Source organism: Rhinatrema bivittatum, chromosome 3, assembly GCF_901001135.1.
Source record: "Rhinatrema bivittatum chromosome 3, aRhiBiv1.1, whole genome shotgun sequence".
Classification (NCBI taxonomy): Eukaryota; Metazoa; Chordata; class Amphibia; order Gymnophiona; family Rhinatrematidae; genus Rhinatrema; species Rhinatrema bivittatum.
Window position 1 is genome coordinate 323,029,306 of NC_042617.1, and position 15,190 is coordinate 323,044,495.

Below are 15,190 nucleotides of genomic sequence, written 5' to 3' on the forward strand. Positions count from 1 at the left end.
GAGTTACACACCTTGTTACATACTCATCTGACCCTGCGTTCCTCTATGACCGAGTGGTTTTACATATTCAACTTCATAGCTACTTCTTGTCATAAGAACATAAGAAAATGCCATACTGGGTCAGACCAAGGGTCCATCAAGCCCAGCATCCTGTTTCCAACAGTGGCCAATCCAGGCTATAAGAACCTGGCAAGTCCCCAAAAACTAAGTCTATTCCATGTTACCATTGCTAATGGCAGTGGCTATTCTCTAAGTGAACTTAATAGCAGGTAATGGATTTCTCCTCCAAGAACTTATCCAATCCTTTTTTAAACACAGTTATACTAACTGTACTAACCACATCCTCTGGCAACAAATTCTAGAGTTTAATTGTGCGTTGAGTAAAAAAGAACTTTCTCCGATTAGTTTTAAATGTGCCCCATGCTAACTTCATGGAGTGCCCCCTAGTCTTTCTACTATCCGAAAGAGTAAATAACCGATTCACATCTACCCGTTCTAGACCTCTCATGATTTTAAACACCTCTATCATAACCCCTCTCAGCCGTCTCTTCTCTAAGCTGAACAGCCCTAACCTCTTTAGTCTTTCCTCATAGAGAAGCTGTTCCATTCCCTTTATCATTTTGGTAGCCCTTCTCTGTACCTTCTCCATCGCAATTATATCTTTTTTGAATGCGGCGACCAGAATTGTACACAGTATTCAAGGTGCGGTCTCACCATGGAGCGATACAGAGGCATTATGACATTTTCCGTTTTATTCACCACTCCCTTTCTAATAATTCCCAACATTCTGTTGGCTTTTTTGACTGCCGCAGCACACTGAATCGACGATTTCAATGTGTTATCCACTATGACGCCTAGATCTCTTTCTTGGGTTGTAGCACCTAATATGGAACCCAACATTGTGTAATTATAGCATGGGTTATTTTTCCCTATATGCATTACCTTGCAATTTTCCAGTTTCACAAGGTCTTCCTGCAATTTATCACAATCTGCTTGTGATTTAACTACTCTGAACAATTTTGTGTCATCTGCAAATTTGATTATCTCACTCGTCGTATTTCTTTCCAGATCATTTATAAATATATTGAAAAGTAAGGGTCCCAATACAGATCTCTGAGGCACTCCACTGACCACTCCCTTCCACTGAGAAAATTGTCCATTTAATCCTACTCTCTGTTTCCTGTCTTTTAGCCAGTTTGCAATCCATGAAAGGACATCGCCACCTATCCCATGACTTTTTAGTTTTCCTAGAAGCCTCTCATGAGGAACTTTGTCAAACGCCTTCTGAAAATCCAAATATACTACATCTACCGGTTCACCTTTATCCACATGTTTATTAACTCCTTCAAAAAAGTGAAGCAGATTTGTGAGGCAAGATTTGCCCTGGGTAAAGCCATGCTGACTTTGTTCCATTAAACCATGTCTTTCTATATGTTCTGTGATTTTGATGTTTAGAACATGTTTCATCTCACCTTACTCAGAATATACTCTGCCCATTTTTCCCAACACCTCTCTCTCACCAAAGCGACAGGGTTTTTCCACTCCTTGGACAGTAATAGTGCACTTGCATTCTATCTAGATCACACTACACTCCATAGGAATTCCACCTAACTCTTTCCTTCTGTGGCAAGAGTCAAGCTGCGAGTTCCTGTTAGGGAGTCTCAGTTTAGTGGACCCTTGGGCCGACCTGCAGGAGACTGGGAATGGTATTCAAAGTCTCTGGGGCACCACAGGCCGGGAGGCAGATGTTCAGGCAGGACGTAGAGAAGCTCTTCACCCTGGAAGCTGGTACTCCCCCGGGAGAAGCCTGGGACTTAGGCGAGGTTTCACCCTTGGAAGCCGAAGTCCCCCCGGGAGGAGCCCGTAGGAGCCCAGCCGCTGGGACTTAGGCGGGTTGATGATCTTGAGACTGGAGCAGGCATTCTGATGAGTAGAACTGGGAACTGGAACCAGACTAGAACAGTTGACAGGAACTGTAGCAGGACTCGGGTACTAGAACCAGGCAGGAACTGTAGCAAGACTGTAGCAGGCAAGCAGGAACCAAGCAGGTACTGCAGCAGGCAAGCAGGAATGGAGCGAGTGCCAAAGGCTGCTCACTCCAGGGCACGAAGCAACAGGGATCCAGTAGGTAAGCCCGTTGCAAGGCAAAGACTGAGGGTCCGCGGCCGGCTTATCAAGGCCGCGGCGTCTGATGTCAGGAATTGGGCGGAGTCACCACTGGCGGGAAACTGCCTAGAAAAGTGCCCAAGTGGCGCGCGCACGCGCGCCTAGAGACAGGGCATCCATTGGAGGTTTCCCGGCGGCGCGGCCGTCGCGGGGACGCCGCCGAACAGGCTGCGAACTAGGCCAAGTGAAGCGGGAACAGGTCCAGGAACACGGAGGTAAGGGACTCGTCGCGGTGCTCGCAGCCAGAACCGTAACAGTTCCAGTGGGCAAACAGACCTATTCCTCCTAATTGATGGTCTGTATCTCTTTCCTACCAACAAGCAGGCATTTCCCTACAACACTATGTGTAACCACACTCTGTTGTGTCCGTCCCAGCTTCAATAGCTTCCCTTCAGCCGGTGCTGCTTGTACATATTTATCAGGCTGCAACCTGGAGCTCTCTCCATACCTTCGCAGCCATTATAGCTATAAGACGAGACTGAGGGAGACACCTGTGGTTCACAGGGATAATTGCAGGCTGAGCATGCTCAGTGCACTCAGTGTGCCAGTGTGAGTCAAAGCTTTATAGAAACTTTGACAGAAAGTTTTCCGTACAGGGCTCCAACCTGTGATATCACCCATATGTGAGGACTAACATCCTGTTGTCCTGAGAGAACACCTGTTACAGGTAAGCAACATTTGCTATGTTACATTTACATGTGCAACTCCTTTGAAAATTGATATGATAGTATGTTACATTTACACGTTTAACTCTTTTGAAAATTGCTACGACAGTATGTTATATTTAACATGCAACTCCTTTGAAAATTGCTAGGATAGTATGTTACATTTACAAGTGCAACTCCTTTAAAAATTGCTACGATAGCATGTTATATTTACACATGAAAGTCCTTTGAAAATTACCTCCTTATTTTGGGAACCAGCATTTACTGGAGGGAGAAGAGGTGGTGCACAAGCTCAATCATTAGCGCTGTAGAAGGAACATCTTTGAAAAGAACACTAAAATCAGTTTTCCCCCATGAAACCAGCACCTCTCAGGCACACCGTGACCAGCAGAGCTGGAGAGGGGGTTTTAATTTGGTTGTCACATCCTTTAAAACAGTGGTCCCCAACCCTATCCTGGAAGCCCACCAGTCAGTCGGGTTTTCAGGATATCCACAATGAATATGCATGAGAGAAAATTTGCATGCACTGCCTCCAAACATGCAAATTTTCACTCATGCATATTCATTGTGGCTATCCTGAAAACCCGACTGGCTGGTGGGCCCCCAGGACAAGGTTGGGGACCACTGCTTTAAAAGATCTGTAACCCCAGGTATTGCCCTCTCTGGAGCCTAACATTGCTATTGTACAACTTTTCTCTTTCTCTTATGACTCATCAGTGATTTTTATAATTCCATTTATGGGTCACCACTACAAAAAAAATTACCTCCTGTTCCTTCGCATTTCCAGTTCAGTCAGAACCAGGGCTGGGATTTGGCACCCTCCAACAAACCTAGTCTAGTTATTGCAGTGGCAATCCTGGGCCACAGCATCCATGCACCAGGGCTCGTTCCAGAACCCTGCATTCATGGACCCACAATTTTTATCTTTCAAATTTAGAAAACAAAAGAGTTTTGAGGGCATTTTGGTGGCTTTGAACACTGTCAGAAAAAAAGCGAGGCTTACAATGCAGGTTCCTTTTTATTTATTTATTTATTATTTATTTAACATTTTTATATACTGCAATTCATGTAGCAAAGTTACATATCATTTCGGTTTACATTATAACAATAACAAGCATGTAAGAATGCGATTACATTAAAACAGGGGAGTAAACTAGGATAAGAGTGAACAGGGTAATAAAACCATAACGTATAAAATAATAGTAATACTGCGATTCTTTTGAAAGATTGGCTATAGCTCTGGGTGTGAATTAGGTTAATATAATATACAGACTATGGATCATTTATTTGTGATGAAGGAATGTAGAGTTGGAGTGTTAATCTACTATATAATCTGATCGGTAATCTAGTGGGGAGTCTGACGAATGGTAAAGTAAGGTAAGAGTAATTAGTTGGCATTAATTAAATGCTTGCTCGAATAACCAAGTTTTGAGTCTCTTTTTGAAAGTGTTCGGGCATTGTTCTTGCCTTAGTTCTGGCGGTAAAGAGTTCCATTCTGCCGCCAGAATGGAATGCCACAGTATGGAATGGAATGCCACAGTAAAAATGTGGCATTCCATTCACAGTAAAAATTAAAAAAAAAGAATGGAATGCCACAGTAAAAATGGCAGAATTCCTGCCATTTTTACTGTGGCAGGAAATCTCCTAGGTTGTTAACGTCTCCTAAATTAGCCAATCCCTGAGCTTTCCATCTCATGTACAATTCTATTTCCTCTCTGTTCTTTAACTGCTGTCTTCTGAGATGTCAAACCTTTTAAATCTACTAGTGAATGGAATTTTACCTTATCACGTTCTTTTGGGGTTGATATTTAAAAAGCTACTAAGTGTATACATTTACCTGGTTATCTTTACATGAATATTCAGCCATACTTACCCAACTGTGCAGCTGACTAGTCAGATAAATCTACCTGCTCAGAATTTGAATCCAGTTCTGCGGTATGTGTTAGTACTCAATATTGCAGTCATAGGCTAAGTTTGAAAGCCTCTGGCCTGGCCCATGTTGAACCCAACTAAGTTTAGCTGGTTAAAGGGGCCACATTTTTAAACAGGTAGGCTTCCTCAGCTAATCTTTGTGCCTTCCTGGCTTGCTGAATATATTCTGCTTTAAGGTTCAGTCTGAACATGATTTTTTTTTCCCTTGTGTCACAGCCGCAATACTGCGAGAAGCCAAGGAGCAAGAAGTGGATGAGTCGAAAGAGGAAGAAGAAACTTCTTTGGAGCAGGACACAAAGCCTGGTACGGACAGCAGCAGAGAGAATGTCCAGTTTATAGCATTGAAACCGCAGCGCTTTGTGCTCCTTGTGCTGCCTTTGAACATGCACAGAATGAATGGACTTACACAGAACCCTCAAAATCCCCTAGCTAATCACAAAGGCTTCCTCTATGAGCCAGATTATCATTTAAAATCTTCCTTGAAATCTGTAAAATAGCAATGTTTCCATTGCTTTCCAAGAGCTGTTGCAATTGTCCATGCTAAATGGATGGCAGCACTCCATGGGGAGGGTCATTTTCAGACACATTGTTGTTTCTATAGAAATTGGCTTGTAAAAGTGCCTGCCCATGGCTACGTCTTGAGTGCATGTATATTTCCCAGAAACAGGGTTGGGAAGGGATTTGCTCTTATTGAGAATAATTTCTGGACGAACATTTACAGGTGTATTATGTGCAGGTAGGTTTGGTGGAATAATTATCAAAGATAGCTTGGGTGAGACTTGGGGGACAGTGCCCTCACTCCCCTCCTCCCCCCACTGACCTGTATTACCTCTTAGCCCTTACCCACCCCCACCCAAACTAAGCAGCCATACTACACCTCTGTGTAAACTCTTAAGTGTAAAATCAGTGGAAACTGTTTACCCAAATTACCTCCAAAATAATCCAGTCAATGTCTTTCCCCTTGAAGATAAACTCTACATCTACTGGAAGGCTGAGACAGTTGGAGACTCTTTTGGGTTGACTGCTGGAACATCTTGTGATGCTGCCATCAAACTCCGTGACATCACTCACACCCGAATGAGCAGAGAGGCATTCATTTATAGTTTATACTTACTAATCGCCTTTCCATGAAAAGCTGAGTTATGTCACAGAGCCAGTTGCTAAAATAAAAGGTCAGTTTTCCTAGCAACATCACAGCAGCCCTGATGTAGCTATGCTCAAATCAAAAGAGCCCAAACCAGCAGCATTAGAAGTGAATTTAATTTAAATGCACCTAAAATTCCATTCCTTGAGCGTACCCATATCAGTCCAGACTACTGGGTTTTGCCTCCCTGCCAGCAAATGGAGACAGAGAAAGTTTCAATGATACTGTACATAATCCAGTGTGCCACCTGCAGTCCCTCAGTATTTCTCTGTCTCCAGAAGATGGTAGATAGGGTAAAACCTGCAGACTGAAGAGAAAAAAAAGATTAAAAGACAAGAACATTTCTAGATCCTCCCAGGGACTTGTGAGGTCCTGGTGGGGCCATCACCCCTGGTTTGAAGCAGACAAGCAGGGGGTTGGTGAACCTTCTGATGGCTCAGTACAGAGGTCTGTGGGATGGACATCTGGTGGTCCAGATCCCTCAATCCCCACGAGACAGTGCTGTCACCTGCTGGCAGTTCTGCACTGCAAGCCCAGTGGAGCAGGGAAGGATCCCTTTTATACGGTTTGTCCTGGGCTGGGTTGCTAAAATTTGGCGAAAGGAGACAGAAATAGCCAGTGTTCTGGCTCTTTTTTGATCTGCTATGCGACCTGTGCTCCTGGAACCTGAACCGCTGCACCAAAAGAAAATATTGGTTTCTATGTATCTTTATTTGTTCTCAGAGAGTAAAAAAAAAAGAGAACAGGGAACTAGTTAGAGGAATCTGTGCAGTATCGGGGTTCCAGAGAGTGAGCTATCTTAGCAGCTCGGGGAGCTCAGTGATGGGGTTTTTCAGCAGCTTTTCTGACTGAGGAGAAGACCGGGCATTGGCTCTGTGGCACTGAGGGATTGTTCTCCTGCTTTCCGTTGTGGTGCCATGGGTGTGGGGAAGAACAGCATGCACATGCGGCAAAAGTGGCATGGTGTTCCGAGCTCTGCGTCAAGCATGGCCGCACTGGTAGAACAAGCCTTGCGGGTGACGGGGTCGAGCTCTGAGGCTTTCCCCTAGCAGCATCAGTGGGAGATGTAGGGGAATCCCCTCCTCAACTAACACCAGTGGTTCCTTGTCCCTCAGATGTGCAGAGAGGCACTTGCACTGAGGAGGAGTCTCTGGTTCTGGTAGAGGTCTTCTGCTGGTTTTAATTTGCTTATGCATAAAACTTGTTTAGTGGGGAGGAAGTGACGTCACAGCTCAAGATGGACGTCTGAGCCTGTCTTTCTTCCTTCCCCACGATCAATTTGCGCAAATAACTATATCACCCTGGACGGAGAATAGTTAAATTCGGTGACTTTGGTGAGGGACAAGACGCAGAATATGGCGGGGAAAAAAAGACCGGTCGACCTGGCTAAGTTTTCATTTGATGCCGGCGGATCCTGTTTTGCGGCCCTCACAGTGGACCCAGACATTGCGAGCCATGCGGCCGGGTCGGAGGTAGGTGCTAAGAGTATAAAAGCCCCCGCTTCCCCCATTGAGGCGCAGACAAAAACGGACTTTAATGTGTGGTTTGAGGGGATTAGGGCTGATATTCATGCCCTTAAAGAAGACATCCAGGCTAACATTGCAACCCTCCGTTCCGATCTGAGGGAGCTGGGACACCAGGTGGAATAGTCTGAGGGCGCTTTAGATCAACATGGCACCCAGATCGCGGCACTTACCGGCGAAATCGCGGATTTGAAAGCTCAGCATGAGGAAACGTTGCTTAAAATGGAGAACTTGGAGAATTGCTCTAGAAGGGTGAATATAAGGATTCGAGGTCTGCCAGAGACACCGGAGTTCGTGGACGCCATGGCGGTGGTTCGAAAAATCTGTATGGCCCTGTTAGCCTTGGCTCAAATGCAGAATGCAGATGACTCAGCCTCGGCAGATATTGTGATCGAAAGGGCCCATAGAGCCCTGGGGAACTCCCCCCGAAACACCCCAAAGGACATCATTGCCTGCCTACATAGCTTCCTTATTAAAGAGGATGTCATGAGATGTGCCAGGAGAGTGAGTCCATTTAGTGGGAGAGGGCATGACCTGCAAATCTTTAATGATTTGGAGCCTGCAACGCTGCATAGGAGAAGAACTTTGCAGCCCCTAACCTCGGTCCTCAGAGCTGAGAAGGTGCGATATCTCTGGCTCTACCCCTGGGTTCTTACCTTCACATTGCATAGGACTACCTGACAAGTTAAAAAATTGGAAGAAGCCATTCCGATACTGCAGGCTGTGGGGATCACCCTGCCCAGAGGGGAGCCGCCGGAGCCAAAACCTAGTCAGCCAGTGGCACCAAAATTGCAGCGAGTTTGGAAGGACAGTCGCAGACTAACCCGACATTCTGCGAGCCTGGCTACCTCAGCACTAGTTGAAGCCGCATGACTTACACGGACTCCATTTTCTCAGGCCTGGTGAGGAGATAGCGAGGAAGTGCCCCTCTTTGTGCGCCTCTTCAATCCAATCCAGTTGATCATAGGCCTGGCAGTTCTGCAGTCCCTGATGACACCTGGGAGAGAGTGATGTTGTGGGACCTGTCTTAGACTCTCGGTGCGGGTGTAAAAAACCAGGCCGGCAGTGGAGTTGATTTTGAGACACAGTTGGTGTTCCAGTTTCGCCTGTTTCAGACTGTTCAAGGTTTAGAAGTTGCTTATGGGGATGTTTTAGATCTTGCGGAAGGAAAGTCAGGCTTTCCTCCCTGTATTAAAGGTCTACCTTTATGGTGGGCAGGGATTGTGAGGGGCGGGGGAGGAGGGGTGGGAGTTTTTTCCTGGGGAGGAGGGAGAGGGGGGTGCAGGGGTGAGTATTGGGCTGGGGGGCATTATAGGACCAAATTTCCATATGGAGGAGGGGGGAGCGTGGGGAATGTATCTCAGTATCCGGAGGAGTGAACCACGGAGTGGATCCCATGTTGTCGGATGTAGTGGAGCAGGGGGAGGGTTGGCCTGAGATTAATGACAGAGCTTAAATGTGTTTCTTTGAATGTCAAGAGCCTTAATTCATCATATAAGTGTCAAATGCTCTTCAAAGAGCTCCAAAGATTGCAAGCCTCCATAGCATTTATCCAGGAAACCCATCTCAGGAGAAGAGATGAACAATTACTTTTCTCTCATAGATACCTCATACAGTATTTTGCTCCCACCAATCTATTGTTCGGAGACCGCTAGGAGAGCTATCCCATCTTAAGGGGATTGTGTGCCCTTGGGCCTCGGCACGAACCCAGAAAACTCCAGAGCAGCACCAAGGTAGGCGAGGCGTGTCCAAGCATGGGTGAAGACTAAAGGTCTGACCCTCTGCTGGACCTGCATGCTTCTGGAAGGCCAAAAACGCAATGTTGGTTACTGAACAGACCTCCAACCATTCCCAGCCCTTTCAGACCTGCTGCTAGGTATCGGCAAGAAGCAGTAGGCCGGACTGAGGACGAGGGCAGACGAAGGCCTTGTGACATAGAAGACTCTAGATGAGACGAGGAGCTTGGAAGACTCTGGGTGAGACCAGGAGCTTGGAAGACTCTGGACGAGATGAGGAGCTTGGAAGGTTCAGACATTAGCACTGTCTCTCAGGGCGCCCTACACAGCCCACCGACACAGGCAGATCCAATGGGCTGGTCATGGACCACCCTGTCCCACTGTGTGTTCTACACAACCTGGAGAGGCTGGTCACGGACTACGCGGAGAGCAGGACAAGTGCAGGAAGGGAACCCAGCCACAATGAGACTCCAATGAGGAGAACAGGAACTGACGAGAAGGATTTACCCCAACAAGGTGTCATCTGGAGAACCAGAGGAGCTGGAGGGTCAAGAGGATTCGGAACAAATGAAGGAGAGATGGAACTTTGGAACCTCAGGAAGTGGTACATCAGGAAGTGAAACATCAGGAAGCCTGGAACATCAGGAAATGAAACATCAGGAAGCCTGGACTAGGAACCTCGGAACATGAAGACATGAAACATCAGGAAGCCACGAAGACTCAGGAAGCCACGAAGACTCAGGAAGCAACGAAGACTCAGGACATGGAGCTCCAACAAAGAACGAAGATCTGACGGAGTGCTGGAAGACGAGTCTTCCAGGAGCAGGAAACTCCGATGCAAGGCAAAGGCTGATGTGAAGAAGAAGTCCTTTTATAGGGTTAACTAGGAAGACGCCCAGGATGATGTCATCAGGTGGGGCCCGGGGCATATCCAGCCGCGAGCCCTTTAAATGTAGTAGAGAGGTGCGGCAATGCACCTAGGAGCAGGCAGAAGCAGCAGAGACAGCTGATGGGTGTTCCTGCCACGAAGATGAAGAACACTGCAGGCGGCAGAGAGGCTGTCTCTGCCGCTTGAGGACCTTGGCACCGGCTCCAGTCGCAAAGAGGACATGTCAGATGACACAGGCTGCCTGCGCAAGGCATGAGCTGGCTGCGGCCTCCGGGCCGTGGGGGACAACGTCAGCGGCAGGCCCTGACTGCCGCGGAATGCGGCTTTGATATCAGCGGCCTCCGGGCCGCATCGGAAACACAGCTGCTTGCAAGAAGAGGTAAGAGGCTGCTTGCGGCTTAGCCCGTAAGCAGTATCACAACATGTACATAAAAAATACAGGGGGGTTGGGATCCTCTTTGCTCAACATTTAGTGGTACAGGTCCAGGACCAATATAGAGACCCAGAGATCCTCAAGGTCCAGTTGCATGCCTCTCAAATGGTTCTTGTCAGAATGTATTGTCCTCCCTCCCTATAAGCTGAGAACCTAAAAGAGGTGGATAACCAGTTAGTGGATTACCCCGGGGATGGTTTAGTAATTGCAAGTGACGTTAATGTTTCTATGAACCCTAGGTTGGACACATCTAATCAGGCGGTGGGAGGGCAGGGGACCTCTAGTAAAGTTTTGAAGTATCTGATGAGAGAGTATCGATTGGTAGATATCTGGAGGATGCGGCACCCACATAGTCGAAATTATACCTTTTATTCGCACCCCCACAACTCTTATACCCGGATAGATAGTTTTATAATCTCCAAGGACCTTATCGCTAGAACGGGGAAGGTGGACATTGAAAGTATTACCTAATCGGATCATGCTCCGGTCCTTTGGACCTTTTCGGGACCCTCTGGGATGGAGGGCCAAAAGTTTTGGAGATTAAACGACTATCTCCTTAAATTGAAGTTGTACCAAGAGAAGGTGAGGGAGATTTTGGAGGACTATTTTGGAGAGAATGAAGGTAAAGAAGTGTCCCCCATATCCATCTGGGACAGCATGAAGGCTGTGATTCGTGGACATTTAATAGGGATAGGTATTTACCATAAGAAAAAGATTTAGCTGCCTTGGAGCATAGACACAAACAAAACCCGGGTTCTGTTAGAGTGGGGGCCTTGAGTAAGAAGCTGGAGGAGATCGCTGCCTTAGATAAGGGGCTATTGCCTATCATCTGGATCTACTCCACCAAAAATACTGTGAATTTGGGGATAAAAATAGTAGACTCCTAGCCCACCAGTTGCGGACTCGGAGTCTCAAGGAGTTGATCTATCATATAAAAGCAGGTGATGGAGAGATGCTTACCGACACAGAGGCCATAAGGACTAGGTTTAAAAATTTCTATGAGACCCTATACACCCCAGAGGGTCAACCCACAGCGGAGGACATTACTTCGTATTTAGAGAAACTTGAGCTCCCCACACTTTCCTCTCAAGACAGCATACCCCAGGGAAGCCGATTTCTGAGATTGAGGTGGACTGGGCTATAAAAAATCTCAAACCAGGGAACCTCCCGGGCTAGATGGGTTTATCCCCTTATTCTATAAAAAATACTGCTGACCCAGTATGGCATGTTTAATTATATACGGATGGGGGGACACTTTTGCCCTATGGTAATGTAGCCGGAATTACACTAATCCTGAAGCCTGGGAAAGATCCCACCAATTGCGCCTCATATAGGCCAATATCTTTAATAAACATTGATTTGAAATTACTGGCAAAAATATTGGCTTTTTGCCTTAGGGGGCGGATTATGGGGCTAATTCACCCAGCTCAAGCAGGTTTCATGCCAGGTTGGATGACAGCGGATAATCTTCGGAAGTTAGTTGATTTGATCTATATCTCCCAGCGTGCCGATACCCCGACAGTCTTTTTTTTTTTCATTTTTAATTTTGCATTTTCAGATATGCTACAATATCCAAATAATATAAGATATAGAGATTATAACATCATATTCATATAAAGCAATATTATCGAAGAATTCTCATACAATTATATCTCTAATCATTGAGGTAATGGGGAGCCAAAAAGTGAAATAAGGAAAAAAGAGCTCACTCATCAGCCATATTAACATAGGAATTACCCACACACAAGATACTTCCACAACATTTTCCCCCAACTAAACTCCTCAAACCTTGCCATCCAAAAAACCCCTTAATTGTTCAGGTTCTAGAAACACATATTTTTCATTCTGGTATTTAACTAGACATCTGCAAGGATACCTAAATATCATACTTGCCCCTCTATCTATGACTTCTGTTCTCATTGAAATAAATTTTTCCTTTTCTTTTGTGTCAAACGGACAATGTCCGGGTATATCCAAATCTGTTGTCCGTGGTAATGGGCCATCCTATTTCTGAAAAAATATTTCAAGACTAAATTTCTGTCATATTCCAGTGCAAAGGAAACTAGCAGCGTTCCTCTTGTTAATATCTCAGTTTTAATTGACATCTCTAATAACTCTCTTAAATTCATAGTATGTTGTTCCTGTATTTCTGTATCTTGTGGTATTATAGATTTCCTGGAAATAAAGAAAGCCTTAGTAATTACCGGAATAATCTCCTGAGGCATTTTAAGGCATTCTGTCATGTATATCTTAAACATGTCTACCGGCGGCATTTTTTTAACCACCCGGAGATTCAAATACCGGAGAGAGTTTTCGATGTTTTCAAATTTTATCCCAGGACAAGCAGGATGCTAGTCCTCACATATGGGTGACGTCACTGATGGAGCCCTATTGTGGGAAAACTTTCTGTCAAAGTTTCTAGAAACTTTTGACTGGCCCTGTGAGGCCGCTGAGCATGCCCAGCATGCCATGATATTCTCTGCCACAGGGGTCTCTCTCTAGTCTTTGTTTTTCCGCGCTGCTGTAGACATCACAGATTAGGAGCCTTTGTGAGTTCCCTCACAACTTTGTGTGACTAAAAGTCATATTTTTTCTCAAAATATTCTCCAACACGGGATTTCTCTCGATTTGCCACCGGCTGGTGAGTAAATCTGTCTCATTTACTCTCTGAGTAAAATTAAATTTTCTCTCACGAATTCTCTTTTGTCATCGACGGCTGTTGATACAAAATGGCTACGGGTTTTAAAAAATGTCCCGTTTGTAACCGTACAATGTCCATTACGGACCCACACCTTGAGTGTATGATGTGTTTAGGAGAGAAACACAATGTCAATTCCTGCCCTAAGTGTGCAGAGATGACTGTGAAAAGAAGAAAGAACCGCCAGGAGAAGATGGAACATTTATTCCATCTGCAACTTCTGCCATCTCCCTCGACTTCGACGAAATCGTCTCCGGCCGGAGTCTTCAAGCTTGTACTTTTCAAAAAACACTGTCCGGAAGGATCGGGAGACCATCCATCGCCAACGTCGTTGATAGCATCGGTCAAATCAGTCAGCGAACACTGATCAAAGCATCGTCATTGACACCGACATCCGTCGGCATCAGAGTCACCTCTCTCCCCAGGGGAATCGAGTGCAAAGCGGCTATGGACCCAGGAAACACCCGTTCCTTCAACGCCTGGGCCTGTTCAAGAAGAGACGCCGATTGCTGAACCTCCACAGGGCTCTGTGGAGGATATACCACCACAGCCTCCGCCACCGCGTACAACTGCTCTGTCCACACCAGTTGTAACGCTGGAATTGTCTGATTTTATCAGACCGGGGATCACACCGATACCGGTGACAATACTGAAGCCGGTGCTCGCATCGAAGCCGATCCCTGGATCGACACCGATCTTCGCACCGATACTGACGGTTCCGTCGATGCCAATCTCGACACTGATACCATCAATATTTTCAAAACCTCTGCTGGGGCACCCATCAATGCCAACACCGATGCCAACCCCCATCCCGTCGATGCCGATGACACCCGGGGACCCGGGGTGACCAGAAATGGCACTCTTCCAACTTCTCATGAAGAAATTTGAAAAAGTAGTCAATGCCCTTCCACCAAAACCATCAGAGGATACTTCTGCAGAGATACCCTCTGATGATTTATTTATTTATCTATCTATTTATTTATTTATTTATTTAAAAATTTTTATATACCACACTAGGGCTAGTGGTCTATCCATCTTAGTGGTTTACATATTAAAACATACATAATATCAAAAGACATACAGTAAAATACAATGCATTACAGTTACTTTACAACTGGTTATCAGTAGTCTCAAGCATTATAAGAAGCAGAAGTGAGATGTTCATTCAGATATGTTATAAGCACAAGTAAATAAGTATGTTTTTAATGCTTTTTTGAAGTCATTTCGGTTTTCTGTTAATCGAATATACTCAGGAATTGAGTTCCATAAAGTGGGACCTGCGATAGAAAAGGCTCGCAACCAGGACCTTTGGGGCTCCATCACCCACCAAGATCCTCCCCGCTATCTCCATATCGGGATGATCCAAATGACACTTGGGTTGATAACCACACAGATACATCTTCTGAAGATTTTATGTAGGAGCCTTCACCTCCAGATCAAAGGAAAAAGTCTCCACCAGAGAATTTATCCTTTAGCAACTTCATTCAGGATATGGCAGACACCATACCCTTCACATTGCTTGTGAAAGAGGATACCAGACAGCAGACATTGGAGGTACTCCAATTTTTTGACCCTCCAAAGCAGGTATTGGCCATACCTATTCATGAGGTTCTCCTAGATCTACAACATCGACTCTGGGAGCACCCATGCTCTGTACATGCTGTCAATAAACACATGGACACTACGTATCTAGTACAGTCTGTTCCTGGATATCAAAAATTGCAGCTTCCTCATCAGTCAGTAGTGGTGGAATCTGCTCAAAAGAAATCAAAGAGAATACGTCCGCATTCTTCGACTCCCCCAGGGAAAGATCATAGATTTTTAGACTCCCTGGGTAGGAAGGTATACCAAGGAGCTATCCTGAATACCAGAATTTCCTCCTACCAACTCTACATGACTCAGTATCAGAAGAATCTGTGGAAACAATGCAGGAGTTCACTTCATCTTTACCACAACAATATCAGGAAGCAGCCCAGGCGATCATCCATAAAGGACTTGAAGCTG

At 45.6% G+C, this 15,190-nt stretch overlaps 1 protein-coding gene across 6 annotated transcripts in view; it reads left to right on the forward strand.

Annotated features, from left to right (window-relative positions):
* The window catches only part of AK9 (adenylate kinase 9), an 829,950-nt gene that overhangs the window by 150,562 nt on the left and 664,198 nt on the right, over positions 1-15,190 (forward strand). For all 6 annotated transcript variants that reach the window (XM_029595283.1, XM_029595287.1, XM_029595288.1 and 3 more), the window contains exon 14: positions 4,980-5,066. In XM_029595283.1, the coding sequence (XP_029451143.1) occupies positions 4,980-5,066 (87 nt within the window). The remainder of the gene's footprint in view (positions 1-4,979; positions 5,067-15,190) is intronic.